General features: G+C 48.4%; 1 protein-coding gene across 2 annotated transcripts in view; it reads right to left on the reverse strand.

Moving 5' to 3' along the window:
- Nucleotides 1-25,823, reverse strand: part of PROX1 (prospero homeobox 1) — a 45,256-nt gene that overhangs the window by 15,042 nt on the left and 4,391 nt on the right. For both annotated transcript variants that reach the window (XM_054690013.1, XM_054690012.1), the window contains exons 3-5: nucleotides 20,537-22,330; nucleotides 13,744-13,849; nucleotides 8,063-8,257 (exon numbers count right to left, since the gene is read on the reverse strand). In XM_054690013.1, coding sequence (XP_054545988.1) covers nucleotides 8,063-8,257; nucleotides 13,744-13,849; nucleotides 20,537-22,263 — 2,028 coding nt within the window. In that variant the 5' untranslated portion in view covers nucleotides 22,264-22,330. The remainder of the gene's footprint in view (nucleotides 1-8,062; nucleotides 8,258-13,743; nucleotides 13,850-20,536; nucleotides 22,331-25,823) is intronic.

Consider the following 25,823-nt stretch of genomic DNA (forward strand, 5'->3'; position numbering starts at 1 on the left):
CCTCTTCAGGGAGAGGCAGACAGGGGTGGGGGGGGACCTCGGGGTGAGGGTGGGTGGGGATGTGGGGTGCAAAGCCACCTTGCTTCTCCTGGTGGACTTCAGAGGGCTCGGGGCCAGCAAACGGGGACATCTGGAGTTCAGAAGTTGAGGAAAATGGGGAAGAAGCAGGAAGATGAATACGAGATCATCAGCCACACAAAAGAACGGGGCAGAGAGAAGCCTGGATTTGGGCACTGGCGTCTGGCAAGGAGGCCGGCAGCAGGGCTAATGAAGCATTTGTGGCGTGGGACGTTTGCCAGCGCAACAAAGAAGAAGCGCTTGGGCTCTGCAGATGCGCCAGGGCCCCCAGAGCAAAATAATGACATAATCACCATCAGTGTCACAGACCAGACCGTACACAAGGTGACGGGGAGGGGCGTGGAGGCGCATGCACGCGGAGGCCCGGGCCCTCGGGGTGGCAGGCTGGGGTGCAGCAGCGCTGCACCCCACGTGAGACCTGTTCCCACCTCTGGGGTTTGTTTTGCCCAGCCCCAGCTACTCCTGATTAGGCCACAGAAATCTGAAAAGCTTAAGAGGCATTTGGGCGGGTTCAAATGGCTGAATCAAGAGCACTAAGAGCAGAGAGCAGCAGGGGTGTATGGAGTCAGACCTCGGGTCTCCCGGTAAGTTCTGAGTGCAAACTTCATCTGGCCAAAGAGCTAACAACTCGGAGTTATCAGAAGTCACTTGCTGGACAACCCCACCCTCATAGGCGCCAATAGCACCACAAATTTGCCAGTGTTTCAGGCATCTAGAAAATGCCAGGCACATCTCAGGCACCTGGGGGAGGATGCTGGTGGGTGATGGGTAGGGCCGTCTGGGATGCATGGGGCCACTCCGCCCTTGTCAGCAGCGCTCAGCAGGCCCGTCACCTGCCGGCCCCGCTCCCCAGCCCAGGCGGGGGTGAGTACAGCTGTCTGGCTTTTAAGTGACTTTTGTCAGTTTGAACGTGAGCGTCTGCTTGAGGAGTGGAAAGAACAATAGCCCGGGGCCCGGAAGAAGAGCTCCCTCACAAAGGACTTAGGCGACACTAGTGTCCATTTCCATTGCTTCTAATGAAAGATTCATAAGAATAACTTGAATTTTTTATGACCCCCCCCCTTTTGGGTATGACTATATTAGTCGTGTCAACCTCCATTTCCAGAAGGTCTGCTGTGCAAGGAGCCATGGGGACTGACCCCCTGGCCACCACGGCCAGACACCCCTCTGTGGGACACAGGGGTCGGCAGGGTCTCCTCAGCCTTGACCGCCACCGCACAGCGGTCCCCAACCTCCAGAAGGCCCATGTGTGGCCCCTTGGCAGAGGGTGGCATCCGTCTCCTCTGTTCTGCCCTGTGTGGCCGGCACCCCCTTTTCTGCTGTCCTGACTTCTCAAATCCTGTCCCCATGTTGCATCTTTCTTTTGTGTTCTAGCCAAGAGGAGGGGGCGGGGGGGGGGTGGGCAGGTCATATTTGTTTTATGTCCTGTTACCAAACACAGTGAGGTCTGGCTGAATTGTGAAGGGGTGGGAGTGGCGGGGATGGAGGCTCAAGTTGCCGTGGGGAGGTGGAGGTGAGAGAGCTCTTGAACTAGAACCCTCCACGTCCAGGCACCGGCTCCTCTGCTCACCCAGGAGGAGCTGGCAAAATAGACACACCCTCTTGTGAATGTATACTGAGGTCGTTGGAGGGAAGTGGGCAAGTGGTGGTCAAGGCCGGGCCCCAGGACGGAAAAAGGAGAGTTGAAGTGAAAGCAAGGTGTGGGCGTGAGGCAGGAGGAGAGGTGATTTAAGCAGGTGGAAGGCTCAGCTCTTCTGGAACAAGCTTTCCTTCCCCCAATGAGTTGGTTTGGTGGAAATAAACAGGGTTTTCCAAAGGGTCTTAGAACATCTGCAGGCACTGGATCCAGGACACAATGTCAGCATCCCACCCCCGGGGCCCCACTGAGAACCTGCGCCGTCTGTGCCCCGTAACCCTTTGTGGACGTGAGCGCGAGGCAGCAAGGAGAGCAGAATGTCAGCCAGCACACAGCATCCAGTGCGGCCCTGAACTTCCCCGTCTCCGAAGGACAATTAATTATAAAGGCCTTAGGGTAGGTCGAGCAAGGGAAGACAACTGTGTCCGGCCCGCGGCGGCCTCCACTGCTCGGCCGCCTGCCCACCGGGGGTGCAGCCACCAAGAGTGGCGATAGATCATGTGGGGTGGGGGGAGGAAACGAAAAGATTTTTTTTGTATGTGCGCCTGCCCTTGTATAATTCTATTCTCACTGTGAACTCATCCATACACAAAACACAAGGACAATTTTTTTTTAAGAGAGAAAGCCACGGGGTAGGTTGTGGTGGCAGCAGCCTCACAGCGGTGTGTTAAAAAGGATGGTCTTTTCACCAAATCATTTCACAGAGGCAAAACAGACAAACACAAAGCGTCGAGACTTTTTCTCCGACATTAAATGGAGTAACTGATAAGGTCAGACATATGACACCCGAAGAGATGAATCCGTGAACTCTTGAAGTCAAAGGGCCTCTCTGTGCCGAGCAAGAATCTTTCAAAGGGAACAGATCATAGAACCCCACCGAATCTGCTTTAAACTTTATGAAGCAGGAGGAGAAAAAGCTCTAAGTAGGGAAGCTTGACAGAAGAGCCTTGAACTATTTTCTGAAGGAAAGATGACACCCTCCCTAGGCCGCCACAAAACATCTTTTTTTTTTCTAAAGGCTCCTCTGAACTTTGATATCCGCCAAGACACTGCCATTGAAAGCGGTATAATTATGTGCTATAACCACTGTAGAAAATGCTTTGTTCGCCTCAACAAAGGACAATAAGCAAAGTCAAGCGACGTCGGGGTGTCTTTTTCTTTAAGAATGTTGAGAAAGGTCACGGAATGCTATAACTAATAAAGCGGGAGAGTAAGGAGGTTTTAAAGTTGCTCTCACTGTGCTTGAATGTGCCCAATGACAAAAAAAGGCCCAGGGAGCGAAAGATGCAATCACATTACCAAATAGATGGTAAACCCACGGCTGCTTCATTATGCTCATCAACACCTCCACCCCCACCAAAAAAAAGCACGGGGTATGGAGAGTGCATGGACTGCACCCCGGCCCGGTGCCCCACCTTGAAGCCAGTTCATCAGGATTTCAGACCAGCACCACTCAGAACCCAGAAAACCTCTGGAACAGCCACATGCGCCCATATATCTGCAGAACATTCATTTAGTCTCTTAAAAGATCAATTTGGCTTGTCAGTGCTGGACTGGCAAGGAAAGGCACGCGAGAGCTTCTCCTGTGCCACCCACCAAGCGTGTGTCGTGTGATCATTTCAAGGCTCAGCCGCTTTGAGGCCGAAAGCCCGCTCACAGCGGAGAGCGGCTGCACGGGCGCCAGTTTCCCGGTGATCACTCACATTTAAGTGTCTATCTGGAGCAGAGGGAAGCACTTCCTAAATCCACCTGCCCTCATTTTTCTTTAAAGAGAAGACAATGCACGTCAAAGATGCCCAAATAGATGAAATCTTAAATGAGCATCTCATGGAAATTGGGAGTGGACTGGGTGTGGGGGTGGGGTGAGGGAGACAGTGTGTGTCTTTTGCTTGCGAGACAGGGAGTCGCTTTTGAATCTTCTTCCCAAAGGCAAGTGAGACCACAGTCAAATGGTCTTGGGAGTGTCCTTTTGACTTGTCAGGTGATAACTACAGGAACTGGAGCATCTGCCTCGTGAGACATTAGACCTTAAGGTCCACATCCACCAGCCTACTTATCAATGAATCAAACTTCTGTTCCATATACCGCGAAGCCTTCCATCCCCAAACATGGGTCTTTAACATGAGGGCAAGGGAGGTGGGTCACTCTAACTGGGAATTTGGACCTGGCCTGTAGATACATGGGGAGCCACCCTGGGTCCCACCAAGGATGCCTGGCTGAAGATGCTGGGGCAAGGGCACCTCATGGTACCCAAGAATGAGTAAGAGCTCCCAGCACGGCCTGGGAAACAGACAGCCTCCATTATCTCCTCTGTGGCCACAGTTAAGAGGGAACCAAATAACAAGCAATAAAACCCAACTCACCTGTCCCTAAAGCTGGAAACATCAGCCTGGGGGTGTTTGTCCCACTCCCAGACCCCACCTCAGACCATCTGCTGTTGCTGGCCTCACCATAGGAAGTGGTAATGGAGTCAAATTGGGGGTGATGCATCTTGAAGTCCCTTAAGTGGTGCAATTAACCTTTGCGAGTCACACAGGTTGGGCACCTTAGTCGAGTTCTTTGCAAATACCTGTAAACCGGCCTCAGAAATTGACAGTGATCATTACCTCCTCTTGTGCCATGGTTGTTGTGAGGGAAACAAAAACGCAATAAAACGCAACTCCTCTTGCTCCTAAAGTCAGAAGTATGATTTAAAAACTGGGAAGGAATCCCAAACCTGCGTTCCCGCCCCATAAAAAAATATGTTGGAAGCTCTTCAAAGCCAAGTGCGAATGAAGCATGGAAACATATACCTTCACACCTGGAAAGACAAATTCATTGTTGCCAATCTCATTAAACGTGCGAAGGAGCTAGATGGAGGCAGGGGATGGGCACCCCTCCCTGCACACCTTTGCGAGCTCACCTGCCGAGAGCAGGCGCAGGGCGTAGGGGCTCTCACCCCACGAAGCGCAAATCTAAAGTGTACCTCACTTCTCCTGCACCTCCCTCCACACCCCCTGGGTTCCTTCAAGCTCTGGCCACCCCCAAGTCTGAATACTGGCCAAGAATCTGGGCCACTGCACAAACTGAGACATAAGGCAGGAGAAGCTCTCTGGTCACTTAGGGGGTCCCGACTCATAAAAGTCAAGAAACCTGCAGAGGAGGAGCTTGAAGCCTCCACTCCCTCTTTGCAGCGACAAACCTCCGTCTGCTTCATTTTCCTGGAGGCCAGGGGTCGGCACCCATGCTGGCCCGGAGAGCCATCAGCAGGGCTGCAGGGGCCAGTGCCACCAACATTGGTGACAGAGAGAGAGCAGAGAGCTGAGAGGAGACATGGGGGACTGAGCGGAGGAGGAAGGAAGAGAGGGCAGAGTGGAGGAGGGGACTGTCAGCCTGGGTCGCCCTCACACCGCTCCGCTCCCGCGCTCCGTCTGTCCCTACCCATTTAGACTGACAGAAACGGTATGACGCCTTAGGCCAGTGGAAGCTTTTTGGTTGTTCTAGGACTATCCACGTCATTATGATCACTCACCTTCATTAAGTTAGGTTTGGTAAAAGGCGTAGAAAAGCATCCAGGACAGAGTAGTAGAGCGTGCATGGGGGCTATTTCGCTATGGCCACAAGCAGTGGCTGGGCAATGTTAGGACGCGGTCAGCATGATTCTCTGTCATTGACCTGGGGACACCCCTTCCGGTCAACCCACGCCTTTGAGTGACCTGGCGCTGAGCATCATGGGACATGGCTCCAGGGCTTCTGTGGGCGCCATCTTGTTTCAAAAGGAGCTGAGGCGGATGGTTCTGTGCTCTGCCCTCACCTCCACTTGCTCTGGAAAACTATACGTTCATTTTACTTGCTCTGAGAGAAGCCTGAGCCCAGGAGCAGCCGCGCACTTATCAGCAAGGCATTCAGCGAGGTGTCGGGTCCACTCTTGGCCGGCAGCCATGGCCACACTGGGAAAGTCACCACGATAAGACCTGTGGCTTTTTAAGCATCTCTCTTAAGCAATGACCTCCAAGCACAAAGGCACGGAAAAGAAGGGATCATCTTATCTGGAGCTTTTGTTAGTAAATGCGCCAAACTGAGAGGCTAAATTAAAATCTAGCAACCCGGGGTCCTGTATAGCAGGGAGGGGGCGTGGAGGTGGGCCTGTGGGAACCGGGGCAGAATCTGGGCTCCTGCTTCCTTCTCACCACCATTCCAGAAGGATTGAACCCCTGACTGCAGAAGGAACGAAGCCCAGAGTCATCCCATAACTCTTGGAAGTCGGTGACAAGTGACAAAATTGCCCCCCCTGCCTCGCCCTGAAGTGGTCCTAAAATAGACTGAAGATAAAGGAGAGGTGCCTGGCGGAAGTGGGCGTGATTCACAGAGAGAACTTTCAGATGTTAATCATATTAAAGGGGGATTTAGATGATGCTAAATGGAGTAGTCTGTGGGCACCTCTGGGTGCTGGCCCCCTGCTTCTGTCCTTTGGCTAGTGTGCTGGGACTGAGGGATCTGGTTCCAACCAGGTAAGGTCTAAACACCCTAAAATTCCCAATATGCAAGAAAAGGATTTGTCCCCTTGAGTATGTTACACATTAAAAATGTTGAAAACCACCATGAGCTTTGAACAATTTTTTTAAAGCACCTTGGTGCATGCCGCCAAGCAAGGTAAACTCTCAGTAGTTCACCAACATGCTCAAGCTCTCTGAGCTTCAACTTTAGAGCAAAAGACTTATCTGAAGGGGCCAGGAGGAGAGGAGTAAAGAAGCTCTTAATACAGTTCCTTTGAAATATTTAGCCTGGTCACATTCAGTCTTAGGAGAAAGCTGCTAGAATGTCCTGTCCACACCGTCAGGCCGCTCCTGCTGCAATGGAGGCTTTACAACGGTAGAGCAGAACAAGAAGTTTCCCACCTCTTAAAGTGTTCAGCCAAAGAAAACAGTCTACAACACATTTGACAAGAAAAGTAAATTGGCTGCAGAGAGCAAAGATGCAGAGGCTAGAGGCCTTCAAGCGCTCAAGGAAAACACACAACCTTTCCCCCGCCTCGTTTCTGTACTCGGTGCTTCCCAAGCTACATCACTGCTGTGCATGCTAAGAAAAGGGGAGAAGGACCCCCAAATGAGTGGATGAGCAGGGGGTCATGGGGGTATCAGCATCTTGATGCATCCCAAACTCTGAGACCCATGGCCTCAGCAGCAGGGTTAGCAAAAGGCCCTGGCGCCCTGGGCGCTTCTCAGCAGGGTCTCACCCCCAGTCAACGTGCTGCTGAGGCACCCTATCTGCCTACGAAGACACGCCTCACTCACACCACATGTCTCCCAGCTGTAGACACTGATTTCTGGAGATCATTTATGCTGCTCGCCAGAGTCTAGAATATGCGCGTTGTCAATGTGTATAAATACATGTAAGGCACACGAGTGAAGAGAAACCCAGCCACCGCGTGCCCAGGGCCTTCTTCAGACAGGACAAAAACAAAAAGGAGAGGCTGTGATGGTCGCACACGCTGCCTCTCCTTCCACAAAGGAAAAAATGCTCATTGAAATAAATGCTGATAGAGAAGAGTCTGTTGAGGCCTGTTGCCCATTTGTGATCGTGAGTGCAGAATATATACCCAAAGTGACACCGCTCAGCTATTAAAAAAGATGAAATCGTGCCTTCCGGGAGTGGATGGCTGGATCCCGAGGCTCTGATGCTCGGTGAAGGAAGCAAAGACAGTGACTGGATGGGCTTGCTCATATGAGGAATATAAATAACCACAGACAACAAACTGGCAACACACAACAAAAATAACTCCTGCACTGGGGTGGCGGGGGGTGAGAGATGGGGAGCTGGCACAGGAGGTTCGGGGAGGGTGAGGGAAGCAGGTGCACACGCCCAGGTGTGAAGCCATGCTCCAAAAATCCCACAGTTCAGTAAACGAATGGCAAACCAGTGAAATTTGTTTAAAAAATGTTGGAAACCCCGGACTCACTCCCCATCAACACTTTCAGAAAACAGTGTTGCAGCTTCCATGGCACAGAGAACACATATCAGCTCAGCCTACAGCTCACAACCAGGGATGTACAAAGCTGGGGGGAGGAGCAGGGCCTCTACCCTGGAAAGGGAACCTCTGAGTGTCCCCAGCTGCCACCACTTTGGACCTTCTGGTTCTCTTCCCGTGGCTACAAGGGTCTTTGGGGCAGACAGCAAGGTGGGAATGAGAAAGGAAATCAAGGTGGGACCGCAGGGGTGCCTCTTGGCCACTCTAGGGCTCTCCTACCAGGAGGTGTTTCTGTGCGAGACCAAGATGCAATCAGCCAAGATGCAATCAGTGTTTCTAAAGAAAATACTTTTTCCAAGTAAAGGGACGGGACGTGAGCAGAAACAAAGCAGGGCTCCTACCTCAAAGTCGTTGGCCTTGTTGTAGTGCATGTTCAGGGCCCGGTAGAGCTCGCAGTCGCGGGTGATGGCCAGCTCCTCGGTGCTGGTGACCCCGTCGTTGATGGCCTGGCGCGCGTACTTCTCCATTTGGATGTAGTAGAACTCGCGGAAGTTGCTGAACCACTTGATGAGCTGGGAAGTGATGCACCTGTTGAACTGTTCAATGTAAGCATTAAGAGGGTAAGAAAGCCGGCATTTTGTTTTTCCTCTGAGCATCTGAAGCATTTAAATACTTCCCTCCCCTCCTTCCTTGACAGCTATGTTGTAATTCTGCCAAAATGGCAGCAAGGGCCAGGACAGACTTACCAGGTGTCACACAAACTGTGGGCCCTGGATGCCCCATCACAAACCCCGACACTTTGGAAGGAGAATCACCTGATGCATTTGATTCTCCTTAAGACAAATCTCTTCTTTTAAATGTTTTAACTTGTCTTTTTGTAGGAAAAACCTCATTTGCATACTTCTTAGGGAAATTCCCACGCTATGGAATCCTGGGAAGAGCTGTTGCTTTCAGGAGCCAGCAGTGCTATGCCCAGGGCTTCCCCGTTAGCCTGATTTTTTTAAGTTAGAATTTACATCCTCACAGATATACCTCAGTTAATGCAGGGGGTTGGCTTTCATACCAAGGGGGCAGAAATGGCATTTGCTTATATGTTTGGTCCCGGGGGATGCCCACGGTTATGGGTTACACCTGTACTTCCTGTTTGCACAGGTCCTCATGGCCAGGGGTGTCAGCAGAGGCCCCAGTAGCCGCTCAAACTCCTACAGCCCTCGGTAAGAGCCATGCTGTGGGGAGGTGTGGCTTAGATGTGCCACACAGATGGCGTGGAGTTTTTATTACATTTTTTTAAAAAATGCCAAGTTACTATAACATGATTACTATAAAACTTTTTTTTTTTTTTTTTGACAAGGTTTCCCGATGGCCTCTGAGATGAAGACCTCCCCCTGGAGCCCCCGCACGTGAGGCTGTTCTTATTGACAGCCTCTCTTGACTTAAAGGACAGATGCGTCTCAACTTGCCAAGTCAAAACCAATAAATCCACGGCTTTATTTCAGGCAGGCTGACAGACAACCCCCTGTCTTTTGTCATCGCAGGCATGCCCTTCCCCGGGCCCCCAGAAAAAAGATGTACATTCATCAGAAATCAACAAAGACCCCCTTATCAAACACGGGCAAGAGAACCTCCAGGTTCCAAGAAGTCGGCCACTAACGTGTGTCAGCGCTATAATTACTCCACAGAAAGTTGTTTCTCCACTAGCAAAGATAATAAATGAATGAAAATTTATGGCAGAGAATGGAAGGAACAAGGAAACAGAAGCAGGGAGACTGGTGTTTCTCCCAAAAGGCCAACTTGCATCATAATTGCCATGGAGTTGCAAGGGCCCTTACAGATAATTGACCAGAAAATGATTAAGTCATCAGCAAATCGCTTCTGCTTGCAAGAGTTCAAACATGTACTTAACCTATCCAAGAATTATATTTTCACTCTGTGTGTCTGCTCTGTCTCTATTCAGCCTTGCGGGGAACCCGATTAAAAAGACAACTGAAAGACCCCCGTTATCTGATCTTCTGGTTGCCGATTTCAATAGAACTTAAACCCATTACGATTTGCTGAACTTGGAGTTCTTTCCATTTTATCTCAGCAGTAAAATACACTGTCCAAATTTCCAGACACTGAGATAAGGACCACAGGCCCCGTGACGGCTTACTGTTCCTTTTTAATTCTTTTAGAATAAGAAACAAAACATTACAAAATGATAGCAGGCTGTGCACTGGGGAATGAAAATTGCTTTGACATGGAGATTAGGCTTCTGCATTGTTACAAGACATTGTCTCATATGGACAAGAGTACTGTAGAGGAAAAAAATAGAAGGGTATTTTTTTTTCCTAGAATGGTCATGAATGACCTAATGGGCAGGACAAAAAAGTAAGTGCATTTGCCATTATTTAGGAACGGGACCTAAAGGGAGATTTAAAGCTTATTGTTAGGGAATGGAAATACCACAGAGAAAGAATGGACAAAAACAACAGACTCCTCCAACGAGAAAAGTAAAATGGCCAACACGACAGCTTGAAGAAGAGGATTTCTTCCCTCCAATCAGAGGCAACTGAAATCTGCGGGGTTTCCTTGCTGGCCACGAGGAAAGCAGGCCCCTCTTCTGCAGGCGATTCACATGGGGGGGGGGCAGAAAAAAGGTTCAGCTTTAAAGAGTTAATCCACACACCCTCCTCCCCCGTTCTGTAGTGGCTTACAAGAAAAGGATCAATTGTTCTATAAAGGAAAGCTCTGTAGTGTGTTAATGTGTTACTGCAAAAACTAATCGCTACAATAAAGAGGCTGTGTTTCCACAGCGCGAGTCTCTGTGACTTTGATTAATGCTTCCCACGGGACATCTCAGCCTCAATATGGGCTGAAGAAACTTCCTAAATATTCAATGAGCATGGTCAAAAGATGTATAAAACAAATCAATCTGACACCTTAATCTGGCTAGGCAGCAGTTGACTTAAGGGGTGGAGGAATGAGATACATCATTTAACACTGCGGCTTGAAAAGCCGTGAGCCTGTGCTCTTCCAAGCTGAAATGATGCTGGGTCTGTTTTACTCAGTGGTCCCAGAGTTGTGAGTTTCTACACAAGCATCAGCACCTGCAGGGGCAGGAGGAGGGGCCCAGCCCGTGCTGCTCACATTGGTCCCTCCGGTGGGTTTGAAGCCTGAGGAGCTGATCTTTTTTGTCTGGCTGAGGGAATTAAGTTGGACTCTGTGAGAAAGGGGACTCTGTGAAGTCACCTGTGTTTCCTGGACACTGGAGAAGAACTTCTCTCAGTCACAGGGCTTCACTAGTGGTCTCTTCCCAGGCTAAGTTAAGAGCATTTATCTCCTACCCAAGTGGAAGTCACTCGTGGGGAACTACGAGCCATGTTGAAGGAGAAACACCAAGGAGAGGCCGCCCTGCCCATCTACCCACACACACCCCCACCAGGGTTTTGGGGAGACTATCTCCTACCATCTGCAGAGGCATCTGGGATGGCTAGTCTACACCATCTTCAGGAGACAAAACATTTTCCACTTGCGTTGCTTCTCCTGGTAGTTCATTCACAACACCAACTTCTGATGGCTGTCGGAGGTGAACTGACTTTATGGTGTGGAAAGGAATGTTCTGTGGAAGAGGCGTTTCCCCGGAGCTGACTGTGGCCACCACCAGCCAAGGCTGTGCATTTCCACAGCTATTATTACTCGTCTTTTTCAAGAGCGATGGGGCAGGGTTTTTCTGACAAAACCCTAAGTTCCCTCTTCCCCAGTTTCTAGGGATGTCTCAATTCTGTAGTGGCTTCTTCAATCCAGGCCAAAATAAAAATTTGGGCGCTATATTCACAGGTAGAGAACTTTTCACCCATTTTAGCAAATAAGTAGCCACACCCAAGTCCAGCCATGTGTGTGTATGGCATAATGCACACATGCATGGAGGCTATGAGTATATGCACTGTCCAAATTCAGATTCTGGGCTTTCCTTAATCTGAAAGAAATCTAAGGATGTCTGCCATTGCTTTCTAGAAAGTTTCTGGAACATGTGGCTGGGCTGGCTGCCCCTTCTGTGCACAACTTTCCACTCTCATCAGTGTAAGCTCCGGGAATACAAATTTACTTATTACCAGGCCAAGAAAAAACATAATTAGGAAAGTTAACATTGTATAATTTATTCCGAAAATAAAAGAGAAATGACCTTCTGTGATTTTCTGCTTTGCATTATGAGCCCTACTGTTCCCTCCATTAGGGTGGGTGCTTGGGGCAAACCAGACTCACGTGGACTTTAAAGGCCTCTCCCAGTAAGGGTAGAGGATGCACAGAATCCATCTATATACTGAGTATTAGAGTTTTTCTAAAGAAATCCTTCACCCAGGTATTTAGTTGTTATTTACACAAAGTGGTGATTTGGGAACAATTTCTTGTGGGCTTACATGGCACAGTAATTATAAAGCTACAGCTCAAGAATCTCCCTCACCTGCCCTCCCCCCCCACCACACACCCCTAATATTTACACCTATTGCTCAGGATGGCTGCCTGTCAGTGGTAGGTGATCTTCTCTCTGTCCTCACCTGTGAAGCTCTCTGTCCTCCCTCTGAATGAAGGTGCTATAAAAATAATACAAGGGGGTGTGATTATTCCATCACAACCCAGGGTGCTGATCGTGGCACCGAGAGCAAACTGGATAGTGAGGTCATGGACACACACACCAGTGCCCTTGATGGTTTCTCCCTCTCCTCCTGCCCCTCCTAGAAACTAGAGTGTGGGGGAAGAGCCCTAGAAGAGCTTTGCCAGCTTTGGTTAGGGTCTAGAGGCTGACTGTCCTCAACCTGTTGACAGATTCCCTCAAATCTGTCTATTTTAGATGACCCTCCTCCCAGGCCCGAGTCCTTCCCTGGCCCCTAGATTCACACGGTCTCCTTTGTTCTTAAGGATTCTTAGCCAGTATGGAGGCCCCTGCCTTTCTCTGCCTTCCCGTCCTGCCTGGTTCGCCGGCACTGGAGGAGCACAGCCAAGGAAAGAGAGAGAGAGAGGCTGAAGTTGATACACAATTCAAAGCAAACAGGAGGGGAAACAGAACTTTTCTTAGAAGGCCAAATAAAACACAAGAGGAGGAAACTGCCATGAGTGGGCCTGCCAGGGGGCCAGGGAGCAACTTGGGTGGTGGGCGCAAGCTCAGTGTGCGTGGTGGGGGAGGCTCAGTGTGTCTGGGCAGCTTGTGAGTTCTCAGTGGCAGATGTAAGAACTGGTACGTATGGGGGTGGGTGAGGGAGGTAGAGGGGTGGAGGGAGTTGGAGGGAGCACCCACCAAGCCCTAATCAGCTAATCTCAGCTAATGTTAGGTTTACCAGGTTCCTTGGATCACGACATTTTTATCATCATCAGAACCCAGTATATGTTTAAAAAGTTGCAGAGATTAACCCAATGTGAAGTGGAGCAAACCATTTCTTCCAATCTGCACAGAGAACGCAAGGGTACACGCAGGTGTGTGCACACACAGGCACAAAGATGCACGCAGGCACTTGCACGGGGAACCAGGAGGTCCCGTATTCTGTGGAATGAGGGAGGCTGCAGCTGTAAGCCGACAGCTTTCATATCCTCATTTGAATAATGTGTCCTGAATCTGTCACTTTATTCATTCTCCTTATGCTCAGTGTACTCTACATCAACAACAAATTAAGTTGTAAATAAGAGACAATCATCACTTTTGTTTTTAAGCAGCTACTGCATAGAGAATTTCAATGTACGTTCCTTTTCAACGGGGAGGGGGGCGAGGTGCTAGAGTTTGCTTTCATAAGCATAAATATGGGAAATAAACAAAAACAAAAACAGGAACAGTTTACTGTTGAGGGGAGGGGGAGGCATCCCCTAAGGCCAGCATCCAGTACCAGCTGAAATGTCTTCCAAGAAGCCAGCAGAGCATCTCACGACAGCCAATGTTCTGACCACGCTGGGCCCCGGGGCTCATCCACGTCGGTGCTCTGGGCACAAGGGCCTCCCTGCCCTGGCTCTTCCCAGGAGCGGCCAAGGGCCAGGCAGACAGGCCCACACTCGCCACCCTCACATTGGGGTAACTACTTGCCCTGCGCACCGAAATGGAAAATGAGAAAGCGCCTACCTTGACGTCGGAGAAGTAGGTCTTCAGCATGTTGGAGCTGGGGTAGCGGGTATAAAAGAACATGAGCTTCGCTTTTTTCAAGTGATTGGGGGACAGCCCTTCCTGCATGTGGGATGCAATCGGTTAAGGATGGTGTCTTTCCACACGAGCACCGCCCCTGCCCCCTCCCGCAGAGTCAGAGCCCACCAAGACACAGGGGATCCTGGCAGGTCAGAGGCACCGGCCACAGAATCCACGGCCCATCGCTGCCACCGACTTGACTGACCACTGCCTGCCAGAGATGGCCACCACGGTGGCGTGCGGAGGCAGCCTCGACCGCGTGGTCTTGGCTGCCGGCGGTGAGGATGGCACGGCCTTCCACGTCGGAGGCGCCCGTGCAGCTATAAGTTCACTTGTTGCTAAGGAGACAAATGCGCCCGCATGTACAGCGCAACTCTTATCATGAGGGCTTTTTCTTCTTCACAATTACAGCTCTGTTTGTTCTTCTCTCCACTCTCTGCAGTTTACATCAAATTATTTTATGAACATACGTGAAGATATAAAATGCATTATTTAGAACTGTTAGGCCAGCTTCACGCGTACCTTTTAGTGCTAAGCTACAGGAATATCTTTGCTTACTTTCTCCCTATCTTCTTATATCCTTGTAATTGTTTCCTTTCAAATAAGAGCTCAAACTTGGGAGGGGTCATTGTGACACCGAAAGAGCAGAGAGGGGTGTCGCTTTTGTTAAAGGAAGATTCCAACCAAATCCAATTGGCCTTTCTTGGATTTATAGTTAACTCCTTTGAGAGGGGGCCGGGTGGTGGGGGCTCACAAATCATTAAGTGTGGGTTAGCAGATCAATAAATGGCCACTTACCCAAAATAAGAAGGCCTATTTATCTGGAAACATCATTACCTTTTAGATCTGTAAACAGCAGCAACTAAAACAGTCCCCAGGAGAACGCGGAGCTAACCATAACAATCCCGGCTTCCTGATTCTCCCCAGATTCTTGGCGCTGAGCAGCAGATCAGGGTGGGGGCAGCCCTGGTCACATCTGTGCCGCAGCCTGGCCCTGCCATTTCCTCAGCAAATTAATGGCTTTATAATTTATCAGAAATGAAGATGCACGTGGAGAAAATCAATGTGGTCCCCCACAAGGTCAATTAAGGGTCCTTCCTAGAAGCTTCTCTAAGGATTTTCTCTTAAGAGAGAGTCTGGGAAAAAGAAGAAAAAGAAGAAGGAAAAAGAAACACATACATGCCTTACTAGCTAAGAAAAAATCTCCTATCTTAGAAAGAAAGGGCAAGTGAGCACAGATCTGTAGAGAAGATGAGGGTTTCCAGGGTGCCCCCCCTTAAACACGGTATGAGCAATTTTAGTAACGGGGAAATCCAGGAGTTACCAGAGAAGCAAAATCAAATTAATATTGATAAGCTCTTGACGAACTTATAACAGGGTGTTTAACGGAATACTCTGCTGAGATTTGACCCATTAGTATTCCCTTTCAGATCCTGCCAATTTATAAAAGATCACCTCCGCCCATAAGTAGGAAAGTTCAATATCGGGCTTTTTTTTCCCCCATGCTGAAAATAAACAGGGAAGAAAGAAATGTTGATTTTCTATGCGTAAGCCAAAGCAGCTTAACGGAACTTGTGTTTTTGTTTGAGATCCTTAATGATTGCAAAGACATAATTTATGGCTGACATACTTTTTGTGCCAAGGAGAGGGCTGGGACAGCCGCTAGTCACCTCCATTAGATGGAAGCAAAGACGAGGAGCCCTCGCACTTCAGGACCATCTGTCCAGATGGATAAGTGAAATCATAATGGCAAGCTGTCTCCCAGCGCCTCGTGATAATACTTTTAGGCAAGTCCAGACTCCAACAAACACTCTTGGATCTGGGTTCTAATCTTCTCTTTTAGCCGGTGCACAGAATGATGAGCAGGAGAAGCCTGCGTCTGTTCAAAAGTGGTCGCAGCCTAACAAACTGTTTGCCTGTGGTTTTCAGACAGCACAGAACTATCAAAACTTCCTGGAGCTTTCCAGACATTTAAATTAGACTAAGATGTTCTGGTTCATTTTATTAAAAAACAAAAAAACAGAAGAGCAAACCTCTTATCTTTTTTGGTTGGAACTTTGAAGCTTTTTAGTTGATGGAAAAAAATGCTTCACATTTGAACTTCTCTATTCTCTAGTCCATCTTCACTTTAAAATGTTTGCTGTGGATAATACTTGGAATTGATCAGCTCAAAGGGAACCCAGAATAAATCTCAATCTCTTGATTGTATGATGAAGATAAAATGCCTACAACATATAGGTCTCTAATCAACTATTAAAAATAGCTAATGAAACCTTCAAAAGCCAACAGTTAGATAATCCTTTTTTTTTCCTCCTCAAAATAAATCTGAACTGACCCATTGGTTAATTTCCCTTTTAAGTGCTTGTGCTGAAAAGCAACTGTCCTTCCAAGAAAGCACTAGCTGTTTCCAGGATACTTACACACGTACAATGAGTCAGGATGGAATTGACTCAGTAAACATACAGCTGTACTGAACACGAGCTAAGCTCCATTCAAGGCCAGGAAAGAAAATGAGCACAAATAAATATTAAGGAGGTAAGGGGGCGGGGGTGGGGGATGGAACGCAAACAAGCTGGGTCCTGGCAGCTCCGTGGCTTTGCTTCAATTCTCTTAGCCCTAGCTTTGTGAAGACAGAGGACATTCAATTCTATGTGTAATGCAAAATAGACAATAACTGCTGAAACTTGAGACAGCTGCCAGGTGTAAAAAAAAAAAAAAAGGAAAGGAAAAAGAAAAAAAAGAAAAGATGATAAATCCATAAATTAATGAAAGACATCTGCTGTGGAATAGAAAAGATCAGAGAAGTGAGGTAGGCGGCTGAACCTAGGGCGGTGTTCAAACAGCCTGAGCGGCGAATGCGGTGTCTGTTTATCAAGCACAATATAACCTCACCTCAACAGCCGCGCAGGAGGAGCCGGCAGCAAAAAGGCAAATGAAAGAATAGGTTGCAAAGGCAAAGCACTGAGAAACTATCCCTCCCTGCCCCCCATTGAACTCTGAGTTGTGGCCAGGGACTGGACGAGCTGCCCACCCAGCTAAGTGGGTGAGGACGCCTGACAGTTTCTAAAACTCTCGTGAAACCCGCAGAATGGCAGCCCTCCCTGTAGACTGGGAGTGGCAGTGAGGCTGGAAGGCCTGACTTGGGGGGAATGATCTCAACGCATGGCAGTGTTGGGGCTGCTGCCCCCCAGGTATCTGGACAGGACCGGTGGGATGGGCAGTTTATGGAATTTGGAAAATGTTCACTTACTGTGTGAAGGGGGGAGGGAAGGAATCGGGGCCTTGCAGTGGTCAGACCGTCTGTCCACCACAGGTCAGCTGCCTAATGGCTCCCAGCCCAGGCTTCCAAACATGGGAGAGATCAAATTCTCCAGATCATTTCTCATTGGAGAAATTCATTTCCAATCCATGTGTGCTGGCTGCTGGATTTTTGTGGCAAGCTACCTAAAACAGTCTTCCTTTCTAATCTCAAGTATTTGTGACACTCGCCCTGAAAGTGGAACAGGAGAGGCGGCCCTGGGAGAAATCACTCAGTTTCTTCACCTGCGTGTCTTGACGCTCATAATACTGTTCCTGTGCTTTAATTGGGTGCATGCAAATAGCTGAGGCCTCAACAAGGCTATTTTTCTTGAGATGCAAAGAGGGTGAAGGACAAGGAACATCAGGAGCAAAAACAATTGGCTGGCTGTTTCTTTCGGAATTTGAATAAAACTTAGTATTTGATTAAATAGATTCATTTGCAAAGATACTAAGTACATTTTTTATATTCAAGACAGGGGGTCCGGGGCAGGTGCTCTGGCACCCAGCTGAACCGGCACGCAGCCCCACTGTCCCTCTGTTCAAGGCCCGAGGAGGCTGTGAGTCCGATTATACACTTGGGCTCAGCACTCAACTCAAAATGGGCTTCTTTGATAAGCTGGTGTTCTTAATAGTTCTTATCTTGGCGACTTTGTTCAAAGAAACAGATGGTGCCCTTTGGAGTGGGAAAGAATCGTTCCTTAAGAATTCAACGATTTGTTACCATTTGGGAAGCCAGGAAGTAAAAGTGAAAGCAGTCGTGCCGACCATCACGGGCCCATTTCACCCCATCTCTGTGGATGGTTTTCTAGAACAGCTGGACAACAGATTCCGATGTGATCTTACAGGCTGAAAACTAAGACATCCCTCTCTGTTAGGCTCAGCGATTTCCACAGCTTTGAGCTGGAGAACTGGGGCTCTACACTAGCAGGTGAATCTGGGGAGACTCAAGGCCAAGAGGATGGAGATCGGAAAGAAATGGACTGTCCCCCCACACTCAGGTCCTCACTGGCTGTGGGGCTGGAGAAGCCACAGGAAAGGGGCCTGCCTGTCTTCCTCCTGGAACATCACATTTCAATGAAGCATGCTTCAGAATGCTGGGACCAGAGGGCAAGAGAAGGCAACAGGAGAGCCAGAGCTGGGAAACTAAGCACTCGCTGCCCCCAAAGACGCAGATTATTGAGGCACCCCAAAGCCAGGTAGAAGGAACTAACATTTCCAATCTCTAGTGTTTCTAAAGCAGGGCTGCTTGGCAGCCTCTGCTGTTGGGAGGCCAGAGGAAAACTTACCGGCTCAAGAAGCTGCCCTGGTCTCCCATCAAGCCTTTGCAGCCTTGAGAAAGAAAAGGGACTCCTTTCCATTCAAATTCTCAGCATTCCTCAGGGGATTTAGAGAGGGTGAGACAATGGGCAGAGCCTACACTTAGCTGAAAGATTTTCTTCCTAGAAGACCCAACTTGGAGAGGGGGGGGGGAGGGCACAATTATCTGGGTAAAATGAAAAGGCTAATTTCAAAAAACATTAACTGGCAGTTTGCGTTTAAATAGTTTTATAGGGCTCAAAGACCTGGCTTCAAATATTCAGAGAGACAGAGAGAGAAATGTGTGTGTGTGTGTGTGTGTGTGTGTGTGTGAGAGAGAGAGAGAGAGAGAGAGAGAGAGAGAGAGAGGAGAGAGAGAGAGAGAGAGAGAGAGAGAGAGAGAGAGAGAGAGAGAGAGCAGCACAACTGGACTTCAGCCTGGGACCCTTTTCTAGCCCAGAACAAAAATCCACTGACAGCCCTGTCCTCTAGCTGCACCCCTATCCTCACCAGCAGCTGCAGTCCAGTTGTTTGCCTGATGTTTATTGCTGCCTGCTTGTGACAGGTAGGGTGAGGCTTTGACTCATGATTGATGAATGAAACTTCAGATCCTTGCAAGACAGCAGTGACCAGGGGCCACAGCCAGCCTCCAGGTGAGGCCCTATTTCTAAGTCCTGAGCATCTTTCTCTTCATTTTTTCAGGACTTTATTTTCTTCTTCCTGTCCAGGGATAGGTGCCCTGTGTTTGTTTTCCTGCCCGAGTGGGTCTCAGGCACGTTGACTCCTAGTCACCTAATGGAAATCTTCATGGCCTTCCTACAAGGCAGACGTCACCCCCCAGAAACCATCGCCACCGTGGCTGGGACTTTGCACTTACGTGGCAGCCTCTGGAGTGGGCTGAGCTTCTAAAATGTCAATCTCTAGTCATCAAGACGATTGCTCAAAATCCTCAATTTAGCAACAGCCAGCTGAATTGCTAAATTTTACTTCCATCTGGTAATTGATTATAACAGAAACATACCTCTATCTGCCCCCCCCCCAGTGGCACTATTCTGCTCTCCCAAACACCCACGACCACAATATTTTACGAAATTTACCAAAAGGATGGATTTACAGAGAAAAAAAACCAACAACCCATCCATTAAAAAGAACTGGGCTTTTGGGAGATCTTATAAAAAATATAACTGGCATCTGAATAGAAACGTCAGGTTCTGAATGTGAGAAACTGATGAGATAGCCAGCCATTTTTGAAGTCACATACAGCTGAGTTTTATATTTAATTGTGCTCTCTGGCTTTCCAAAATAATTTGCTTTGTGTATGTTGGGACAAAAGATTTCTGTGTATGGCTGAACAGAGGTTAATCATGCATAGAGCCAGCTGCACCCGGCCCAAAGAACAGACTTTGGGTGAACGAATAGGAGATCCCAAAGCTCTCTGAATACATCAGTACCTGTCTATTTCCTTAAAACAAAACAAAACAAAACAAAAAAAACCCAAAAAAAAAAAACCCAAGTCTCCTTTACAGACTGAAGAGAGACTCTGACTCCCTACCAAGTCCACCTTTCTCCACTGGGCCTCCCAAGGGGCAGTGCCTCCCCAAGAGTCAGTGGGGCCTTCTCTGAAGGCACCAGGAGCTTTGGGGGATGGCTTCCAGGGAGAATTCTTCTGAAGGAGTCTTCGGGATATGTAAACTGACTTTTTCTCTTTTCTAAAACTTACCATCTTTAAAAATTATCTGATAGAATTCAATAGGAGGCTGAGATTTTTTTTTTCCTTCCATCTTTCCATCTGCTCATCAAAGAGAAAGGCTAAGAGAACAGGAGGCCCAGCAGAAAAACACTACTGGGGAGCCAGGGATGAACGGGTTCTGGGGGCCCCCAGCAGGCTGTGGAGTCGAGATGGTGGTTTCCTGTGAGTCTCTGGGCATCAGAGGGGCTTGCGGGGCACTGAAAGCCTACCACTTGGAATAAGAGGAAAGACAGCCTTCTTTCTAGAGGGATTTGGTTCTTTCTAGGAGTGTTCAAGAAGGCACTCATCTACACCGAGCTATGCATGGTGCAGACCTGACCTGGGGACGCCCTTGTGGGTCTGGGTTGGGATGGGTGGGCTGGCGCCCCGGGCGGAGCAGAAAAGGATATTGCACTTCCCGAGTAGGGCGAGATTTCGGACATGTCCTGCAGATCGCCGCACTCAGACTTGATGAGCGACAGGGAGAGGCCTTCGGCGGCGCTGGGTGGGTGTGCTGGTGAGCAGGGGTGGTGGCTCAGGTGGTGGGATGACATCTTGGTCCTCAGACTGGTCGTCTCCCTGGTTAAGTCTAAGGACTCGGGAGAGGCTCTGTCTTTTCCCGAGAAGGAGCCAGAAGGAGCACCTAAGGGACTCTGGAACGGATAGGCCATCAAGGGCAGGGGGAAGGGGTGGCGGAAGGTGGATGTGGTGAAGCCGGCGGTGGCGGAGAGAGGCGACTGGTGCAGGGGCTGGTGGTGGCTGCCCGCGGGAGGCCCAGGGGCCACCTGGTCAGAGGAGTTCTTCCGGACCACCAGGGGCAGGGCCTCCGTCTGGTCCGTGGCACTGGGCATCTGCACGCTGCCGAATGTGTCCAGGGGGTTGGGGATGATGACGTCCCCGAAGCACTGCAGGCGCTGGTTGGCGGTGTGGAAATTGTGGTTGTCGCCATTGACTGCAAAGCGGGCCTGGGGGATCTGGAGCGGCGGGAAGACCTGAGGCACCTGGCGGGAGGGCTTGGCTGCGAAGACCTTGACCACGGTGTCTACCACTTGCGACATGGCCGTGTTCAGCTCCTGCTTCAGCGTCTCAGCCAGGTGCTTGCCCTCCGGCTGCAGGGCATTGGGCCCAGGGTCCCGCTCCTTGTGGCCGCCTTCCCGCTTGGGCTTGTTCTCTGCCAGCTCCTGCTCGCGGATCAGGGCCCGGGCGCGGTCGATGAATTGCCCCGGGTCCAGCTCACACAGCTCAGTGTCCGAGCGGCCCACCGAGTCCTGAGCGCGGGCCTCCAGCATCTCGGAGCGCATGCTGTCTTCCGACAGGTTCCCATCCTCGTCGTTCTCTGAGTCCGTGCTGTCATAGATCTGGTAGAACTTCTCCTGCAGCTGGCGCAGCTGCTTCTGCATGTCCTCCAGCTGCTGCTTCAGCTGTCGGCGCTCCTCTCGCTTCTGCTCTTTGCGGGCCGACACCAGCTGCTGGAAGCTCTGCTGCTGCTGCTGGGGCAGCTTCTGCTTGCGCTTGTTTTCCCGGTAACTTTCCCGGGGACTCACCGACGGCGGGGCCAGCTCTCTTTCATTTTCATTGCCCCTTAACGCCACACTGGGGGAATGGCTCATCCCCCGGATGATGTTCTCCACCCGCGCACGCTTGGCTCTCAGGTGCTCGTCGCAGAAGCGATCCACATCGAACTGGCTCATGGTAGGCCTGCCAAAGGGGGAAAGACACTCGGGAGGGCTGTCTCTCGAAGAGTTGCTGCATATATCCTCCTGATGTACTTCGGAGCCGGTGCTGGAGAGACCGCTGGCCTGGAAACTGGGCTCCGTGCCACCATTTTTGTTCATGTTATTTTTCAACAGCTGGGAAATGATGGTCGCCCCTGGGAAAGGCATCATGGCGTCTTCGTAGGAGTTTGCCCTCTTCAGCAGCTTGCGGAGCACGTTCGACTTCTCCCCGTCCGCGTGCTGCACCACTGAGTACTCCACATCCTGCTCTGAACCTTGGGGATTCATGGCGCCGAAAAGCGTGGCTCTGGCCTTAGCAAAAAACGCAGACGCGGTCCCTACCGTCCTTTTCACTCCAATGTCAACTCTTCTCCTCTTGGTTTGCCGGCTTAAGAGGCCTCTGCTGTCATGGTCAGGCATCACTGGGCAGTTATTGTGCCATCTTCAAAAGCTCGTCAGCTGGGCACAGCTCAAGAATCCCGGGACCCTGGCCAACAGAACAAAAGGACTGATGAATCATTTTCTTTAAATTTCTCCAAATTTCCTGACCTCAATCCTGAATCCAATGCAAAATGCATAGGCTCTGGGATTTATGGCACATTACAATTATTGCAATTTATTATGCACTCTGCTTGAAATGAAACATTTTTAAATATTTCTGCTCCACTGGTTTAAGATGGATTAAGATTAAAAAAAAAAAGCAAAAACTGCTTAAGCACCAGTAATATGATTCTCTTTCACAAATGCCTAAAATGATACTGTTTATCTTCAGAAGAAACAGTAGATTATAAGAACACAGCCTCTGACAAGCAATTGATTAGATTTTGGGCATTGGGAATCACAGCAAGGTGAGGGGGAGAGTGGCCTGCCCTTAAGAAATAAGGCTGAATGTGGAGACTACATGAAATTTGGATAAGAGACTCCATCTCTGCCTTGAAATCACTGTGGGTTAAGTGTTGCAAAAGGAAAAAGACTCTAAGATAAATGCAAATCTCTTGCACCCCCTTTATTAAACTGCATTTTAAGATCTTTTTGTCATCTGTGAAATGGGGAGGGCAACACCCCTATCAGCATCCTCCCAACACAAACGGTCCATTTAGTTTGGAAATTCATGCACAGATACTCATTTTACAGATCTGTTTATTTAGCCTCAATATGCATTTTTATTGGTAAAATGATTCTAGATGTATCTGTTGCTAGGTTTTAACGTAAGCACGAGAATATTTCTAAATTTTCCCAGTGACTTAAATTATTATAAAGTTGAGCTGAGTGCAAAGGAGGAGGTTGTCACATTTCAGAGATCACTATGTGCAACAATAAATCTGAGTTAGGCAAGGAAAATACTCCTTTGGTCCTAGTTTGCTTCTGGTAAAATTGGTCAAAATCGGACTTCACCTGCCTAGAGAAACTCTTCAAGATACAGCATGGGCGAATTTTATTTTCTCTGGCAAACGAAAGAGAAAAACACTGACAAAATGACTGAAAGAAGGAACAGAAGAGAGAAAATCCAGCATGTGAGAAATATTACATATTTCTGCGTCTGAATTCCCATTGTTTCTTGGGAATGCAATATAAAAAGAGAACATCCTTCCTTGCATTTGACAAAAGACACTTGACATATTTTATGGCTTATTCACCAGTGATGCTAACCCCAAATTCTGTCTAAATATAAGATGTCACATCTCTTTTACTTACAATTAGCATTTGATGAGGAAAATGAAAATATTTTTTTTCACACGGGGTTTATCTAATATGAAACTTCACGTTTGCTTAACAGAGCACATCTTCACAATAACAGAGTCCATTGCCAAAGGCAGCGTGCAGAGCCCTTGGAACTGCTCCCATCTCTTTCGGTTCACCTGTAAAAACATCTACGTGCTCCCTAGGACTGCATCTGTGGCCAGTTTTAAAGAATGACTATCCATGCAAACAGGCATAATTTCAGCATGAAATAACCTGTAAAAATCAAGAAAATGCTCAACGCGTACATGGCAACAACGTCTATTTTTTAGGTCTCTAAGATTTCATCACACAGTCCTTGCCCCTGGCTTCCACAGGAAGAGCCTGCTTTCGAGGGTCCTGAAAGCATCTGTGCTTCTTTATATAATTTTCATGTGCTTGAGGATAAAATACTTTTGCTATGCCTGAGGATAAAATCTCCTGAACTTGGACTGGACAGAGAGATTAAGAACTTCAATATCGGACTGAAAATCAAAGTCAAAAGGATTGAGATCCTTTCCACCTTAGTAATAAAAATGGTTGCACACAAAAATGCAAAGGAAAATATTTCACGAAAACATTAGAGCTGATAAATCAGGGGTAGCTGTCAGGTAGGTGAGAGAAAAAAGAGAGACAGACACACAAAAAAGGGATGAATTCTTTAAAAAGAAATCAGGAAGTCTTGTATCTGGGGAGGGGTTCGTCTAGGCAAGGAAGACTTGCCTAGATACATCAGCTCTCAAAAAAAAAAAAAAAAAAAAGGAGAGTTCATTGCTATTATTTAAAAAATTTACCTCTTTTCTTTTTGGGTGCAAATCCTTTTCTCTTTCGTATGACTTGAGAAGCACACAGATCACCCACCAGAATGCTGAACTAACTTTCTGCAGGATTTTTCTTGCTCTGTTCACCTGCCATCCCAACTGGATTTTCCTCCTTTCCATTCCCTGGCCTTGTGGGTGGAATACCTCTGCAGCAGAGGCTCCAGAGCACAGGCTGGTGTTGGAGAGGAGGATAAGGTCATCCCCAGGCATCCTGACCTCTGAGTCAATTCACTTCCTCTCCCTGCCTAGGTAGCAACAGCTGCATCCCTGCCTGGTGCCAGAGCCAAGAGAGGCTGAGCTCTTCCTGGGGGGCAGAAACCATACTCTCAGCCACGGTGGAGAATAAGTGTTACTGAAACCTGCTGGTCTTGTCTTTTCAGAACAAAACAGCCTGTAAATTCCTCCGAATTCGCCAAATGAAACTGACTTGTGCCATTTTGGACTGTCAATATTTTTCGATGTAATAATGACTCGGTTCTGCTTGGGGCTGAGCAGTCACATAGTTTTAGGTCTTGCTCTAACATGTCCAGCTGAGACGGAACAGATAAGACAGAACAAATGGGGAAAAAATAGCAAAAAATATATAATCCAGCAAGACGAGGCATTATATTAATAGGCATGATTAAATATCTCCCCACATACAGCTTAGATGAGACCTAAACTTAGAAATAAGGGGGTGGGGGTGCCCGTGGGGGTCATAACCCATGGAAGCTACAGGCAAGATGAAATGTTTCTAAGTGGTCAGTTAGCACTTTATTGGCACCAGGTTTCATAAACAAGACATATATGTGAGTGTATTTACCATGTAAGAAATGCGCTGTTAAATGACTATAATGTAAATTAAATCTCTCAAAACTGCTCTTAATGTGTTTCTGTGATTTCCCAATTTAGAATTTAGGGAGTGCCAAGGTTGGCGGCATCGTAGGTATTGCCATGTTCATTAAGGATTTAAAAAATTCCTTCCTCTCTCAACCCTTGCACTAAGCTACAATGCTTCATCTACAACCAATATTGATTCTTATTATATTTTCATTTTAACACCGATTTTGAGTCCCACGAGGCAATCTGAAACCTCGTCTTCAGTCGTGGTGAAAATCAGAATCCTCAAGTAAGCAGGATGCAGAGATTGAACCAAAAAGTGGTCTCAACTGGAGACACATACTCTGTGCCTGTAAACCCCTCTGTAATTAATGTGAATATCTATGTAGGAGACGATTTTCTTTAATGAAACATCGTGTTGCACCATTTGGCATCTGACAACACACAAGCTTCAATAATTCCCACACAATGGCTGGCTTCACATAGCGTCCGCTCAGAAACATAATGTGAGAACAAACATCCAGGTGTGGTCAAGTCAGATTTTAACTCTTGCCAAATGCTTCTTCACTAAAATCGGAATGATCTGACATTCTATTTAAAAAAACGGACACTCCAACAGAT

Source organism: Talpa occidentalis, unplaced genomic scaffold (genome assembly GCF_014898055.3).
Source record: "Talpa occidentalis isolate TD23 unplaced genomic scaffold, MPIMG_talOcc4v2.1 talOcc4.8, whole genome shotgun sequence".
In the NCBI taxonomy this organism is placed as follows: Eukaryota; Metazoa; Chordata; class Mammalia; order Eulipotyphla; family Talpidae; genus Talpa; species Talpa occidentalis.